This window comes from Aotus nancymaae, unplaced genomic scaffold, assembly GCF_030222135.1.
Source record: "Aotus nancymaae isolate 86718 unplaced genomic scaffold, 86718_ANA_hifiasm-v0.15.2.pri h1tg000012l, whole genome shotgun sequence".
Classification (NCBI taxonomy): Eukaryota; Metazoa; Chordata; class Mammalia; order Primates; family Aotidae; genus Aotus; species Aotus nancymaae.
The window spans coordinates 21,899,468-21,916,233 of NW_026988423.1; the positions used below are offsets into that span (position 1 = coordinate 21,899,468).

General features: G+C 47.8%; 2 protein-coding genes across 4 annotated transcripts in view; one reads left to right on the top strand and one right to left on the bottom strand.

Annotated features, from left to right (window-relative positions):
• The window catches only part of RNF214 (ring finger protein 214), a 68,595-nt gene extending 60,055 nt beyond the window's left edge, over positions 1-8,540 (top strand). For both annotated transcript variants that reach the window (XM_021671170.2, XM_021671171.2), the window contains exon 15: positions 1-8,540. In XM_021671170.2, the coding sequence (XP_021526845.1) occupies positions 1-66 (66 nt within the window). In that variant the 3' untranslated portion in view covers positions 67-8,540.
• Positions 4,624-16,766, bottom strand: part of BACE1 (beta-secretase 1) — a 26,150-nt gene continuing 14,007 nt past the window's right edge. Inside the window, exons 2-9 of one of the 2 annotated variants that reach the window (XM_012470430.2) lie at positions 11,777-11,865; positions 10,101-10,317; positions 8,840-8,977; positions 8,023-8,157; positions 6,763-6,864; positions 5,970-6,119; positions 5,553-5,724; positions 4,624-4,866 (exon numbers count right to left, since the gene is read on the bottom strand). In XM_012470430.2, coding sequence (XP_012325853.1) covers positions 4,625-4,866; positions 5,553-5,724; positions 5,970-6,119; positions 6,763-6,864; positions 8,023-8,157; positions 8,840-8,977; positions 10,101-10,317; positions 11,777-11,865 — 1,245 coding nt within the window. In that variant the 3' untranslated portion in view covers position 4,624. Of the gene's footprint in view, positions 4,867-5,179; positions 5,725-5,969; positions 6,120-6,762; positions 6,865-8,022; positions 8,158-8,839; positions 8,978-10,100; positions 10,318-11,776; positions 11,866-16,766 lie in introns of both variants that reach the window. The other variant, XR_001110270.3, reaches the window with a different exon arrangement.

Genomic DNA, 16,766 nt, shown 5'->3' on the forward strand with positions numbered 1-16,766 from the left:
TGTATCAAATTCTGGGCCCAGACCAACACAAATGACACTTGTCCCTTTTGTCCAACTCTTAAATGACGGACCTGACTGGAGAGGAAGAAGAGGAGAAACTGATGTGAACAGGAAGTGCGGGTTCAAGATTTCTAAAACTCTATATTTATACAGTGACATATACTCATGCCATGTACATTTTTATTATATAGGTAATGTGTGTATAGAAAGTCTGTATTCCAATGTTGGTAAATGAAAGTATGTATATTATGCAGAAACAGTCTGTTCCCCCTCATCTTGCAATTCCTTTGGGGGATGCAGATTGTAGGGAAGATGATGCTTAGTTTGGCCTTGAAATTATGATATCCCGGCCCAGGGCTGTTTTCAAATACAATATAAAAACCACCTAGGAAGCTGCTGTTGCTCTAAGGCCATCCTGCTTTGGTTTGGCTCAGCCTCTAGTCCATTTTCTTAAGGCTCATGTATGCAGATTTGAAGCCTGGTGCTCACCCACTGTCCAACCAGATGCCTTGCTTACCGAAAGCCTACAGAAGCCTCAGTATTGTTTTAGCCACTCTACTCCAAATGGATAAAATGAGACTCCAATTGAGGAAAAAACAGTAACCCTGGTAGTTTGACTTCTTACTGAATATTTTACTGTGTTAACACTCATTATTTAAACAGACATTAGGTTTACAGAATATTCTGTTTTACATCACCAAAATTCACAGTCTGAGAATAACAACATAACCAGGTCCCAATCCCTTCATGCACCCCAGAAGCTTCTGTCCACCCTATTTTCTGGATAGAAATTAGCATGACCCACAGGTTTTTCCTGGGCCAAGCCTTCCTTTGCTGCCCCTGGCTTGGCTTCTAATCAAGCTCTGACAGGCCAATGTTGTGGAGTCCTAACCCTTTCCCATTCACTTCTGGTCTCCTTGTCTAGCTAACTCCCTCCCCCCGAAGGTTAAGGCAGTTGGTTCACAACCAAGTTGTTTGGTGACCTTGGGTGAGCTCCAAACAGGCACTGGGGTGAGGAGATGTCTGTGCAGAATTACTTATGGAATGATCTTGGGATGCTGGATTTTAATTTTTGAAGCAAGAAAGTTATGGGGGACATATTTCCTGTCCTGGGAAAAATGGAGACCAAAGTGATGTTAAGAAAGTAGTTTGGATTTCAAGTTTATAAATCACTTGCTCTGTGGGAAGCTATCAGGAACTAGATCATTTTCCACCTCTGCTTATTGTACTTCTTAATTTTAGGTTTTATACCTGGGAAAGCTGTGACTCTGTTAGAGCTTTGAATCTTTTCCTGTCCTTTTATCTTTACTCCTACAGGGAATGGCTTCAGCTCCCTTCTCTTTTAGAATTAAACAAGTAAAAACTAAGAGTTTTTTTTTTTTTTTTTAAATAACTGGCTCCAGGGAAAGGACATTATTATATTACCAACAGCTGAATTTTTTTTTCCATTTGGGACCTACTAGCAATACATGTCGGGGTAGCAAATACTTTTCCTTTCAGACCCAACTAAATGATCTCTGCTTTTGATACTCTTTTCCTTCTTCGTCTTTCATCCTTGCCTGTCCACTCACAGACGGATTCTTTCTCAATTCTCTTGCTTCACTTGCCCAGGTTTATTGACTAGCATCAGTTTAAGGAGCTGGACTTCCTGGGACCTCCTTGGCATCTTGTAGGGTGACTGGAGTGGCCCGAGTACTCAACTCTTCAGAGGTCAGGTGACCGACTTTCTTTGGTTAATGAAATGTTACTGTCTCCAGGTTAGTAGCTGTCATGAACAGGAAAGATGGCAAAATGGAAGACCAGTTCCATTGTTCTTTTCGTTTAGGGGATTCATTTTTTATCTTGTAATCTTTTTTTTTTTTTTTTTTTTTTAAAGATGGGGTTTCTCCATGTTGGTCAGGCTGGTCTCGAACTCCTGACCTCAGGTGATCCACCCACTTCAGCTTCCCAAAGTGCTGGGATTACAGGCATGAGCCACCACACCTGGCCTTTTATCTTGTAATCTTAAGATTTCCTCTCCCCTCAATTTTACAGCAGCCTTGGGCCACCTGCCGTATTTTTCAGTATCCCCTGAAAATTTAGAAATTAGAAATAAGTGTAAAGCATATTGTTTATTTTTCAAAAACCTTTGAAGCCAAAGGAGTAAAAAGAGACAAAAGGAAGGGGTGAGGAGGGGGCTTAACTGCTTCCCAGTAAAAACCCTGGAAAGCCCACTCTAGCAGGAGGATAAGTGTTTTGGAGAGTTGTGCATGGGAGCGAGGGCCTCAGTGTTACTCTTTTTCTTGTTCAAGATCAGTCAGAAAGCAACACAAGTGTTGGCCACCCCTGTTCTCCCTTCTCCTTCTGTCCACTGGCCTGCAATAATAAAAGCCATGCAGACCAATGGGAAAGGCCGCAAACGCAGTGAGTGGAGAATGGGACAGTCATTTTTCAGGAGTAGAGTTTAAAAATAGAGGTGTATAATACATATTTTTATAAGCAAGAAGCTGTTGGTCAGACTTTTTTTTTTTTTTACACTTAGAGTTTATAGTTTTGGGGTAGGAAGGAAGTAACTGTAAAAAGAAAACAAAGTGCAAGTTTTCTTTAAAAAAATAATAGGCTGATGGGACTTGCTATTGAAGGGGTTGAGTTTTATGCCCTGCAAAGGGCTGGGAAAAAGCCAATTTTTCCCAACATAGGTAGAAATTATAAAGCAGAATGTGGCATTTCACTTCATGGTAGCAGTTCTGGAATTTTATTTACACAGTAAGTTCCAAGCTAGAAGCGGACAGTCTCCAGTCGTCCTGTCAGGCTCTGTAGTTATGGGGTGTTCCCAGTCAGCCAAAGCAGCACCAAGTGCAGTGGGAATGAAGAGAACCCAGATAAAAAAACTGACTCAGTATTCTTGTTTTATTGGTTTATGGCTTGCGGGCAGCTGGCTGAGGCCAGGAACTCCAGAGGCCCTCCTTGTATTTCCCTCTCCCTTATCAGGTAATTCCACACTTGGCAGGTCCCATACCTGGAAGCAGCATGTTGACCAAATAGGAGTAGGATGCAGTGGGTATACCAGGAAAACCCAGCTCTTCCCACTAACACTTGGTATTATAGTTTACTATGCTAGAACTGATAAGGAGGTAATGAACTTGGTCCCCACTACCTAGCCCAAGAACCAGCCCGGGTACCCACGTACCGTTAGAAATGGGGAGGGGAGAGCAGGACAGGGGGAAAAGATGGCCTTCATCAAGGAGCTCTTGTGGTGAAGGACATAAGGAAGCCCTGAGGCTGCCATCCTTTCTCCAGGCAGCCTTGATACTGAAGGCAATGTTAGAGCCAGAAAGCACTGTATTTCTCATACTCTTGGTATAATACTAGTGCCACTGTGTAATGCTTTAGTCAAATAAGCGGAGGGGCCATTAGAGAGGGTAGGAAGGCAATGAAACCACTCTGTATTATGTAAAGATCTTGCCACTTCTTATAGCGTAATAGGAAAAAATCCAGGCAGGAATTATAGGGCAACAGCTGTTGAATGAATCTTCAACATTATGCTTTTAAGGATTAGGTAGAAGAGGTCTCCTACCTATTCCTTTTAGCACCTCGTCTGCAAAGCTCTAGAGGAAGATTTGGGGGAAAGAGTAAACCTGTGACCAGGAAGACAGAGCCCAGCCCTGCTATATTCTAGTTGCTCTCCTCTAGGGCACCTGGAGCTTAAGGGGTTAGGATATTTCAGTGCTACCTATCATATGTAGAATAAAGGGTTCCGGTAGAGACAAATGAAACGAATATGGTAGAAATTCATGTGTTAAGTGGAACTTCTTAGTGGGCACTTCATTTAAGAGAGCTAAAAAAGAGCTCTTTGGCTAGATAAGCCCTTCCCATCTCACTTTTGGTCAGGCTTCAACCACAGAAAATAAAACATTGAAAACAACACCCATCTTATGAGATGGGATGCTGTCTATCTTGGAAATGAGGTCTAAAACTGGGACTGGTGAGTGGTTGTGTTTCTACCTTCCCTAGCTTTGATCCCACTATTCCCTGTCTTTGTGCTCCCTCTCCTCCTCTTTCCAACCACCCCCATTTGTATAAATATTCAATCTAGTTTTTTTTTAATTCAAGAGGAAATCTTTGCACCAATGTTAGGCTTGTTTATATAGTCCCTGTCTCTAAAACAAACAGCAAACTGTGCATCCTGTCCTACTGACTTTGGCCAGCAGGGAAACAAGATTGGTCTCTTCTCTGCCAGGGTACCACAGGGACACATGCCAGGGTAGCCTGGGTGTGATGCCAGTACTCCTGAAACTAAGAAAAGAAGAATACTTTGGGTTGGAGAATTTAAAGGAATGGTGGACAAAGGTTCAGGGCTGAAGTTTCAAGCAGCAGAATTTCCCAACTTAAATTTGAGGTGACCAAGAGTATTCCCGCCACCAGAGTGCTTCTTTCTTCTCTTTTCTGTTTCCTACAGGTACAGTCCCTGGAACCCACCTTGCCAGCCTTTCCTTCTTCTCCATCAAGGCAGAGGCATTTGGTGGGTGGGGAGGGTCCTGAGGTGCTCTGGCCACAGGTGCCATCTGTGTCTCCTACTTGTGACCAAAGTGAACCACGGAGGTGTGGTCCAGGGGAATCTCTTATCTTCTGCCCATGGGCCTCTTCACTTCAGCAGGGAGATGTCATCAGCAAAGTCATCATGCTGCTGGCGCAGGCAGCGGAGGCAGCGCCACTGACACACCATGAGGCAGAGTGGCAGCATGAAGAGGGCGCAGATGGCAGCCATGACATAGGCTATGGTCATGAGGGTTGACTCATCTGTCTGTGGAATGTTGTAGCCACAGTCTTCCATGTCCGGGGTGACAAAAGGGCCTTCCACCGCTGCCGTCCTGAACTCATCGTGCACTGTGGAGAGGACAAATGTGAATGGACAGCTCTCATGGTCATAGAGTAGTTTGGGTTATATAACAAAAAGAATTTCCTGATAGAGAGACCATGAAATAGCCCCTACAGAATCTATTCAATATCCTTCACAGGAGATATTTAGGAGCAGGCCGGGAAGCCAGCACCAGGTAGAAGCCTGTCTTCCCTCCCAAGTCACTGAGACCAGCAGCCCTTCCTTGTATACCCAGCCGGTAGGAGTGATAACTAAAAGTCAGTAGTTCTGAGTTGACCAAAAGCCAGCCCCTTGACCAAAAGCCACACCTAGTAAACTTACTTTCTGCTGCTGAAATCCAACTGCAAAATCCTGCCACCTTTCTGAAGTAGCATTCAACCTCGCCATGTGGCAGCTGACAGGGTCACTGTAGGCTCAGCCTGCTACCCTTGCATCAAGAGCTTTCCAAGGTACCCAGGCAGCTCTTGATTCTCGGTTTCCAACAGAGGTTACCAATCCAGGCATCAGTCATTATGGCAGGCAGTACAAAAAAAGGACAAGCATTGACACTAGCTTTTGCAGGATTGTTGACTTGGGTTTAAGGCAACTGTTACTACCCTCCCCTAAACTGACAGGGACTGAGGTATACTAACTGTTGGTTGACAAGGAAAATACAGAGAGACTGATCCCATACCCTCAACCCTGGCAGTCTCACCATGGCAAGCGCTGACAGCAAAGCCAATTCGTTTTCGGGCCCGATCAAAGACAACATAGAAGCCCTCCATGATAACAGCTCCCATAACAGTGCCCGTGGATGACTGTGAGATGGCAAACTTGTAACAGTCATCTTGGGATGTAGCCACATCTTCCACTGGCCGCAGGTATTGCTAGGGGTAAGCAATCACAGGGTGAGTGTCTTCCTCACTCTCCTTCACCCCATCTCTGCCTTCTAGGCATCTGTGCCCTTCCCTTTGCCATCCCTGAGCTCTGACACATTGGGTTTTCTAAGACCCCTTTACCGCTGGACACTACTCATCTGTCTTCCAATTTCTGGCAAGCCATGCCTGCTCACTGTCTCCCAGTGTGTACTTTGCCCCTTTCTGAGATCCCACTGACTCAGGCTGGGACATACCTGTGGAAGGATGGTGATGCGGAAGGACTGATTGGTAACCTCACCCATTAGGTAGAGTGAGATGACTGGGAAAATGTTCCAAGGGGTGGTGCCTGCTTGCCAACACACCAGCTGCTCTCCTAGCCAGAAACCATCGGGGAACTTCTCCGTCTGTGTTGGCAAGAAGGGGATAACAATGAAGAAAAGTCTCTTTATCATCTCACCCCTCCCATGTTCAGATACATTAACTGGGCCCTTCATTTGCTTTTCCAGTGAAATATCCAAAGTGGGGAGGGGTCAACCAAAGGATTAGAGGAAGAGAGTGGGAGTGTGATGTCAGACTTTTGTACCAGGGTCATGTGATAAGCAAAGTGACACCCATAAAAGGGTTTGTTTTTTTTTAAATGGAGTCTCTGTTGCCCAGGCTGGAATACAGTGTCCTGATCTCGGCTCACTGCAACCTCCACCTCCGGGGTTCAGGTGATTCTCATGTCTCAGTAACCACCACCCCAGTAGCCAGGATTACAGGCATGCACCACCACACCCGGTCAATTTTTGTACTTTTAGTAGGGAAAGGGTTCCACCATGTTAGTCAGGCTGGTCTTGAACTCCTGACCTCATGATCCTCCCGCCTCAACCTCCCAAAGTGCTGGGATTACAGGTGTGAGGCACTGCGCCCCACCAGGGGAAGAGTAAGAGCTCTGAGTAGAAGGGTCTAAGTGCAGACATCTTGGCTCTTGCTGAAGAACGTGACTCTCACTGTCTCCCTCAGACGTTGTACCATCTCTTTTACCCCCATCCTTAGTCCACTCACTGAGGAGGCTGCCTTGATGGATTTGACTGCAGCTTCAAACACTTTCTTGGGCAAACGAAGGTTGGTGGTGCCACTGTCCACGATGCTCTTGTCATAGTTGTACTAAGAGGGAGAAGAGAGAGTTAGAGTCAAAAGGTTTTTGATGATGGGCTCTGGGCAGTAGGGGGTTACTGCTGGGCCCTGGCTGGGCTGGCATCTTGGCTTTGGCACCTCCTAAGTCTACCTCCTTAGACAAGTTAACCTCTGTGCCTCAGTTTCTTCATCTCTAAAGTGAGGATAAAAATAGTACCTACCTCAAAGGGTTATTATAAGGGTTAAATAAATCAACAATTGAAAGCACTTAGAATTGTGCCCAACAGATGGAAGGCACACGGTATTTTTTTTTTTTTTTTTTTTTTTTTGAGATATAGCTCTGTCACCCAGGCTGGAGTGCAGTGGTGCAATCTCAGCTCACTGCAACCTCTGCCTCCTGGGTTCAAACCATTGTCCTGCCTCGGTCTCCCAAGTAGCTGGGACTACAGATGACCGCCACCAGGTCTGGCTAATTTTTTTTGTATTTTCAGTAGAGATGGGGTTTCACCATGTTGGCCAGGCTAGTCTCAAACTCCTGACCTCAAATGATCTGCCCAACTCAGCCTTCTAAAGTGCTGGGATTATTACAGGCATGAGCCACCGCACCTGGCCGCTTTTAACTTTTCTTAGTACATTTATATCTCTTCTAATTTAACATACATAAGAATCTAGGGAAGGAAGACATAAATGGTTTAGTTACCTTTTACTGAGTACTGCCAAGCACAGAGATAAACACTATACATTATCTCTGATATTCTGGGAAAGTTATTTTTACCTGTTTTGCAGATAAGGAAACTGAAACACAGAATAGTAACTGGCCTAAGGGTACATAGGTAGTAGACATTAGAGCCAGATTCAGATCTGGTTCTCACCGACTCCAAAGACAGACTCTTCATTCTGTCACCATGTCTTGCAAAAGATTTGCCCAAGGCTACGAAGCAAGGCAGTGACTAAAGTCCAGACGTCAGAACTAGTTCTGTGGTTTTTTTCCACTACCAGTCCCTAGGCCCCAAAACTTAGGTCCTGCTGTGTGACCATTAAACCCCTGACTATTCTAGGCTCAACTTCGAACCCTTTTGGCAGGTCCTATTACCTCTGCCTCATCCTCCCAACATCGTAACTAGAGTCTTCCTTCACGCTGTATTGCCTACCCGCTTACGTTCCCTGGGTCCCCCTTGGTTGTATTACCTCCTTGCAGTCCATTTTCAGATCCTGTCCATTGATCTCCACCCGCACAATGATCACCTCATAATACCACTCCCGCCGGATGGGTGTATACCAGAGACTGCCTGTGTACAGTGAGTGGTCGATACCTCCAATGATCTAGGGAAAAAAAGAGGCAGGTGCCCGTGTCCTGGCACAGAAGGAGAGCGAGTCCCCCAAAGACCAAGCAATAAGATCAGTGATTTCTTGGGGTGGCAAGGTCTTCTACAGGTTACCCTTTTCATCTTCCTGCTTCTAATCAAATCATGCCCAAAGTGATTTCTAGTTTGTTAAATGTGTTCAGGAAAAAAGACTTTCCAGGATTTTTAATTATTTGCTTCAGAATCATACAGCCCTTGATATAAAGTTAATTTAAATCTAAACTGCCACAATAAATGTTGAATGAATGGTTATTTGTTTCTATTACAAGTTATATTTTCTCTGCTTATTGGAGAACAATTTACCATGTTCTAATTAATTAATAAATAGACAGACTCCTTATATCTCTGCCTTCTGACCATCAAAATGAATAATTTTCATTCAACATGTCTTATTTTCATTTCCTTTGAAATTTTCCTAATCGCCTTCCTTTCCAAGTTTACTATAGATGCCTTGATTCCTTTCTGGAATAATGCAAAGAAGAAAAGAATAGAAAAATAAAGTGAGGTTAAGGAATATAAAGAGGTTCCTCTTGATTCTAAGTACTGGAGCCAAAACCGTGGTGTAGCTTTCAGGGAGGGGTGCAGATGGCACCCATCTCTCCCCCAGTGCCAGGACTTCCCCTCTCTGAGAACCTACTCACCATGCTCCCTCCAACCGAGGCCAGCACTTCAGACTGGTTGAGGGGGAAGCCAGCACCACAGAGCTGCAGGGAGAAGAGGTTGGGAACGTGGGTCTGCTTTACCAGGGAGTCGAAGAAAGGCTCCAGGGAGTCGTCAGGCTTTGGCAGAAAGAGATAAGGAGTGAGTTCTCATATGGCCCTAAAGGACAGAGGCCAGCTGTCTGAACTGGAAGGCAAATTTGAAAGCTTGGGGGATACTCTGTGGGAAAGACCATCTTAATGCACTGAGATTTGACAGAGGGAGGATTAGCAAGAGCCTTGGCAATGCAAACAGGACAGTAGTGATAGTTTCATAGATTTATAGATCTTTTTTTTTTCCTTTTTTGAGACAGACTCACTCTTGTTGCCCAGCCTGGAGTGCAATGGCGTGATCTTGGCTCACTGCAACCTCCACCTCCCAGGTGCAGGTGATTCTCATGCCTCAGCCTCCCGAGTAGCTGGGATTACACACATGTGCTAACATGCCTGGCTAATTTTTGTGTTTTTAGTAGAGATGGGATTTCACCATGTTGGTCAGGTTGGTTTTGAACTCCTGACCTCAGGTGATCCATCTGCCTCGGCCTCCCATAGCACTGGGATTACAGACATGAGCTACCACTCCCAGCCAGATTCACATATCTTTCATCCCCATACCCCTAACCTGCTTTAGATTTATGGGGGCCTTTATTAAAGATCTTAGAGTGGCTGGGTACAGTGGCTCACGCCTGTAATCCCAGCACTTTGGGAAATGGAGGTGGGCGGATCACCTGAGGTCAGGAGTTCAAGACCAGCCTGGCTAACATGGTAAAACCCTGTTTCTACTAAAAATACAAAAAATTAGCCAGGCCTTGTGGTGGGCACCTGTAATCCCAGCTACTTGGGAGGCTGAGGCAGGAGAGTTGCTTTAACCTGGGAGGCAGAGGTTTTGCAGTGACCCGGGATCATGCCATTGCACTCCAGCTTGGGCAACAAGAGCAAAACTCCATCTCAAAAAAAAAAAAAAAAAAAGATCTTAGAGTACATAGAAACTGCAGCTTATTCTTGTACCTATCACAGCTTCTCTCACTCTAGTTCTGCCCTCTATAAGGCTAAAATTTAGACTCCCATCCTATACCCCTGTTAAATAATCCTTTAAATTGATTGTTTCCCTCCTTTGGCTAATTCCCCTTATCTCTCCTAATTCCTTCTCTATGTAGTGTGCAGTGTGCAGACAGTGTGTAGGGCCAAGCCCTGTTCCTCTCACCCTGGCAATTTCAGCATAGGCCAGCCCCAGGATGCCTTCCCAGTTGGAGCCGTTGATGAAGAACTTGTCTGATTCAGTGATGGCAGCAATGTTGGCACGCACAGTGACGTTGGGGCCATGAGGGATGCTTACCAGGTCAGTGCCCAGCTCCCCTTCCCACTTGCCCTGGGTGTAGGGCACATACACACCCTTCCGGAGGTCCCGGTATGTGCTGGACCTGTGGAAAGAGATCTGTGGATGCCTAACCACAACTGGTATAGGGTCTAAGTTAAACCTACTCCTAAATGCCACCTTAAATCTAATCTCAGGGGAATCCTAGAGTCTGCTTTCAGACTGCTCAGCAAAACATCCGTAGACCCATCACCCAGAACAGAGTGTAAAGTGGCCTTGCAAATAGATGAAGGGAACTATTGCTGAGGCTCACTCTCCTGTCCCCATAGCTCATATTCCTAGATCTTGAGCTCGGGCTCTGTGAAGAACAAGCCTGGGCTTTGTGCATTGTGCCTGCTGCTGCTGCTGTAGGGACAGCTAGTGGGCATCTCTTCTGCCCTCTGGCTCTGTCAAGCTCCCAGAGAAAAGGAACCATTGACTCTCTTACTGCCTTGGGACCTAGTGGTACCATCTGAGTGGTAGAGAAAGTGCCAGGCAGGGTGAATGTGAAACCTCTACAGCAAGTTCTAGAGAAGGGATTTGCACAAGCATCTCAGCAGAGCAGGTTGGTATTACACACCACTTCTGAAACGTGCTCAACATGTGGCAGCCCCACCTGTGTTTAATCACACCACTAACCAGGGCTTCTGTGTGTGGTGGGGGCAGTGATGGAACTGGGATGAGGACCTGGAATGAATGCCCTTTCATCGATCCTACCCGCACCCTCCTCCCTGACTGCTTCTTTTAGATAGGGACATTAAAGGAGGAAACAGGGAAGGTGGGTTTTGCCAGCTGCCTAGAAGTCCAAGGATAGGATTTAAGCCTCTACTCAGGTTTGCATACACAGAGATGTCTCAGACATTTGCTGTCCTTTCATGCCTTCCTCTTCCTGCTTTTATGCTAAGGAGGGTTCCAGATCATCCCTCACTGCCTCTTACCTTAAAGCCCACTTCAACCCCCCTTTCACCAGTAAGTGGAATCCAACTGGTGGCACTCTGGGTGATGCATGGAGGACATCCTTAGCTTTCAGTTCCCTGATACTGGTCTAGGCAGAGGGGTTTATGGAAGATCCTTTCCTTCATGTCCTTGGACTATGCAAAGCCACCTGGAGTGGCCCCTAGGTAAGAACACAGCAAGGGGAGCTATCACTGAGGCCTGTTCAGTTGGTGTTGTCAGAGAACTGAGACAGAGGGGATGTGGGTTCTTCGTCTCCCCATTCAGGCAGAGAAGATGAGCCCCCTAAGATTGTTCTGTGAGCTCTGGGGCTGCTCTCCTTCCTTTCCCCCCCACAGGAGGCTGCCCTGTCTCAGTACTACAGCACTTCCTGGATGCCTCTCAATTCACCTTTTCCCATTGTGTAGCTTCTCTAACCACCCCCTTCACCCTATCCCTCCTGGTCAGTCTTTTTTTCGCCCTTCCCCTTCCCTAGTAAGAAGAAAGGATCTGAGGATCAAGTCTTTCTCTCTGTACCCCTCCCTGACCCTTCTTGGCCTTGGAACCTCCCCGGGGTTTACCCCAGGACTCACAGCTGCCTTTGGTAGTAGCGATGCAGGAAGGGGTGGGGGGCAGCGCCCACTGCAAAGTTACTGCTGCCTGTGTCCACCAGGATGTTGAGCTGTCAGAGAAAGGGGAGAGAAAAGATGGTATAGACAGGAGACTTCAGACATACCACCTTTATTATCCCTCAGCCCCCAGCCACAGCCTGCCCTTTGGAATGTCCAGGGTGAAGCTCCACGATGCAGGACTGATCCAGGCTGGCACCTGTTACCACCATGACCACAGACAAGACCTGGGGTCCTGTGGTGCTGCAGGGGCCAAAGGAACACTTCCCCCCTGCACCCTCTGAAGGTTTGCTGAAAAATCATCTGAAAAAAGGCAGATTAGTAGAACTAACATGCGTGGGAGTCATACAAAATGTAAGACTCAAAGAAATAGCCAGGTGGTTGATGATTTTATACCATCTTGAGGTTACAGAAAGACTGGGGGCTTGGGCCAGGCGTGGTGGCTCACACCTGTAATCCCAGCACTTTGGGAGACCGAGGCAGGTGGATCACTTGAGGTCAAGAGATTGAGACCATCCTGGCCAACATGGTGAAACCTTGTCTTTATTAAAAATACAAAAATTAGCCAGGCGTGGTTGCATGCACCTGTAATCCCAGCTACACGGGAGGCTGAGGCAGGAGAATCGCTTGAACCAGGGAGTCGTAGGTTGCTGAGTGAGCTGAGATCTCGCCATTGCACTCCAGCCTGGTGACAGAGCAAGATTCCGTCTCAAAAAAAAAAAAAAAAAAAAAAGAAAGAAAATGCTGTATCTGCTTCAGTCTATGGAGTCATAACATTTTGCATATCATCTCAGAGCCATGTTGTGTGTGTGTTCTCTGTTCCCATGTCTATCTACCGTCACATCGCCCCTGTTCACTGTGTACCTGACTGATTCTGTCTTCAGATCCCCACTGCTCCTTTTCTCTTCTCCCAGGAAGCAGTCTGGCTTATCCCCTCCAGCTCAGAGAAGACCTGTTCTAGGAACTGCACTGGTGAGGGGAGCTGTGAGGACCAAGATGGCACATCAGTATCCGTGTGTGTGGTTCTGTCCCTGTCACCAGAATGTGGTTTGCCTTCTGCCTCAGAGGTGACACAGACCTAGACGTCCTACTGTCCGAAATAGTGGGGAGTCAGGAGCCCCAGAAAATGTCCTGGTGAAAACCTTTGTTGTCAGGGCCCTGGATTTGGCTAAGTGAAGACGGACAGGTGTCTTCTTGGTGTTCCCTGCTGTCCAGCTCTTTCTAGCATCACTTCTTTTTTTTTGAGATGGAGTTTTGCTCCCATCACCCAGGCTGGAGTGCAGTGGCACAATCTTGGTTCACTGCAACCTCCGCCTCCCGGGTTCAAGTGATTCTCCTGCCTCAGCCTCCCAAGTAGCTGGACTACAGGTACCCACCATCACACTCAGCTAATTTTTGTGTTTTTAATAGAGACGGAGTTTCACCAGGTTGGTCAGGCTGATTTCGAACTCCTGACCTCAGGTGATCCACCTGCCTTGGCCTCCCAAAGTACTGGGATTACAGACGTGAGCCACTGTGCCTGGCCTCTAGCATCACTTCTACTTGGCCCTTTCCTCCTCCTTTGATGGCCTGACCCCACCCTCAGTCAGACCAGAGCCATTTTTGAATGTCTACTATATCCTCACAGGTAAAAAAAAGAAAGGCCCCGTCCTCAGAAATATGGTAATTTGTAAACTGCATCTCCTCTTTTGCACACTTTTCCATCACCTCAGCTTCTCCCCAACCCCGGGGGCCTTCATTTCTTCATTTCTTCTCTCCTCAGTCCAGTAAAATCAACTAACCTCTGCCAGGCGTGGTGGCTCACGCCTGTAATCCTAGCACTTTGGGAGACTGAGGCGGGTGGATCACGAGGTCAAGAGATCGAGACCATCCTGGCCAACACGATGAAACCCCATCTCTACTAAAAATACAAAAACTAGCTGGGCATGGTGGTGCGTGCCTGTAGTCCCAGCTACTCGGGAGGCTGAGGCAGGAGAATCGCTTGAACCGGGGAGGCGGAAGTTGCAGTGAGCTGAGATTGTGCCACTGCACTCCAGCCTAGCGAGAGAGCGAGACTCCATCTCAAAAAAAAAAAAAAAAAACAACCGACCTTAGTTTTGGTGCAGGCTCTGACCTTGTCATCTTGCGCAGGTCACTGTCCTCTGGGCTTCAGTTTCGTCCTCTCTGCCAGATCCTTCCGGGCTCCTTCCTGCTCTCAGTAGTGCCTCTGTGGCTATGCTGGCTACGCCCTCCCCCAGTGCCTGCTTAGACTTCCTGGCCTCCTCACATCCCCAAAGACTCCTCTGACAGTCTCCCAGCCCTCAGACCCTGTCTCCTCCCTCCTTCCCAGTCCCCTACTCCTGGCCTGGTTTCCATTCCCCTCCCTGCCCCTCTTCCCCTACCTCTACCCATGGTCTCTCTCCCCGTCTCTGGGCAGCCACCAGCTCCAGATGCTCTGCTTTCAGAGAAAATCAATAGAACTGGGAGGCTCAGCAGTTCAGATAAAATCAACCAGGTTAATGATTAAAAAGGTTTTTCACCCACCCTCTCCCCAGGAACCCTCTTCTCTATTCCCAGGACTCAGCTCCCAGCATGGGGACTGGCCACATATTACAGGGCTCCCTGCTATCACTGGACCCCAAAGAAAGAGGACCTCCTTCACAACACGGTCACTGTGGTCTGTGCAAGGGAGGGACCACCCGGCTAGCTCTAGGAAAATATGGCTACTGCTTTACACTGGAGTGGCGCTTTGACCTGGGGGCTCCTGCTGTCCCTGGCCTTCCCTACCTCCCCACTCCTCCCTACAGGATGAGGTGGGGCGGGAGGGAGCTCTCTGCAGCGTTCTCCTGCCCCAGCCTGGAGGCCCTGGGCACTCTTGCTGTCCTTCCAGCCCCAGCCTTTCCCTCTTCCACCTCAAAGGGGCCCAGGCCTAGCCCAGGAAGTATCGACACCCTCCACTCCCATCCCTCTCACCCACTCCTGTACCAGGATTTCAGGTCCCACTGCTCTCTGCCTCCCCTCTCCACCTTCCACGAAGAAAGAAAACCAGAATAAACTGTTGGGCTTCTCTCCTGAGCAAATGTTGGGCTCTCTGCCCTCTGTGGTGTGCTCCTGCCCCTGAGAAGTAATTTCTAGTCCTGTCCTTCAGCGCCCCTAATCCAAGCCCTTGCCAGTCCTGGGAGCCTTTCCTCACTCCTGCTCCGTTCCAAGGGTGGGAGTGCTCTTACAGGGCAGGGGCCTGAGGCACTGCTCACTCATGACACAGGGTAGGTAGTTCAGGGCTGCCGGAGCAGAGGCAGCCATGGAGGGGTTGCAGCTGCTGAGCCCAGCAGCCGGCTCTCCTCTCGAGTCACAGGGGCCAGGACATGGGGCTGCCCTCATCTCCCACAGCCAACCACACCAACCTGCCAGCGGCTGTCCCTCCCAGGCTCCGCATGAGCTGCCACCTGGGCTAGGGAGCCAACTCCCTCCTCCTCAGGCACCCATCTCTTCATTAGCCCTACTCCCTAACATAGATACAGCCACAACACCCTGCCCCATCTCCACCAAATTTGAATTCCTCCTGTTGACATTTACAGACGCTCTTCTCTTCATTTAAAAAAACAAAAACAAAAAACTTCCTTAATCTCACATCCGCCTCCAGCTCCCTCCTCTCCCTTCACAACCAAAGCTCTCAGCCAGGCTGTCTCCATTTCTTCACCTCCCACGTATTCCTCAACCCATTCTAAAACTGGGTTTCACCTCCATTCCTTCACTATAAAACAGCCCTTACTACAGTTACCGGTGATTTCGTGTCACCAAACACTGAAGGTATTTTTCAAGTCAGCTTCATCTTACTTGACTTCTCAGGTCCAATCTTCTCTGTCTCCTTGGCAGGCTCTTTTCTCAAGGCTTGGCCTTTGGCCTTCTTCCTCTCTAACAACCCTCTCCTGCTAAGCCATCTCACCTAGATCCTGTTGACTCCTAAGCTCCTAACTCTAGCTCTTTCCTCTCCTTTGAGCTCCCGATGCACACGTCCAAGTACCTCAAAGATACCTCAAGGGCTGGGCGCAGGGGCTGACACCTGTAATCCCAGCACTTTGGGGGCCAAGGCAAGAGGATCACTTGAGGCCAAGAGTTCAAGACCAACCTCAGCAACATAACGAGACCCCCCTCTACCCCCATGTCTACAAAAAATTTTTAAAAATTAGGCATGGTGGCACGTATCAGTGGTCCCAGCTACTTGGGAGGCTGAGGTGGAAGGATCGCTTGAGCCTGGGAGTTTGAGGTTGGAGTGAAGCATGATTGTGCCACTGCCCTCCAGCCTGGGTGATAGAACAAGACCATCTAACAAAACAAAAAAAAAACGGTCAAATTCAGGAATTCAGGAAGTCCAAAGCTAACCCAGTGTGATCCTGCCCATCCAGTGGCCACCTTCCCGTGCTTCTTTTACTAGTGGATGGCATCATCACCCATCTGTTCTGTAGGTCAGCAGTATCAGAGATATCTTAACACCTTCCTCTTCTTCACCTCTCTGTCCAGTGCATCAACAAGTCCTGTCCAATTAAGCTCTTTACAAATCTCTTGAATGTATTCATTCCTTATTTCCTTTGCTGCCCCTAGGCCAAGCTATCCTCAGCTCACCCTGGAATATCACAGTAGTTTCCCAGCTGCTTTTGGCACATACACTCTTGACCTGTCCAACCTGACCTGTTTTCTGCATTGCAGCCAGAGTGATCTTTTCAAAGTGCAAATCTGCCTGTTGCCCTCCTATGTAAACAGTTTTCCTTTGCTATTAAAAACGCAAAGCTGGCCGGGCATGGTGGCTCACACCTGTAACCTCAGCACTTTGGGAGTCCAAAGCAGGCAGATCACTTGAGGTGAGGAGTTCGAGACCAGCCTGGGCAACATGATGAAACCACATTTCTACTAAAAATAAAATACTCGGGCATGGTGGCAGGCACCTGTAATCCCAGCAACTCAGTAGGCTGAGGCA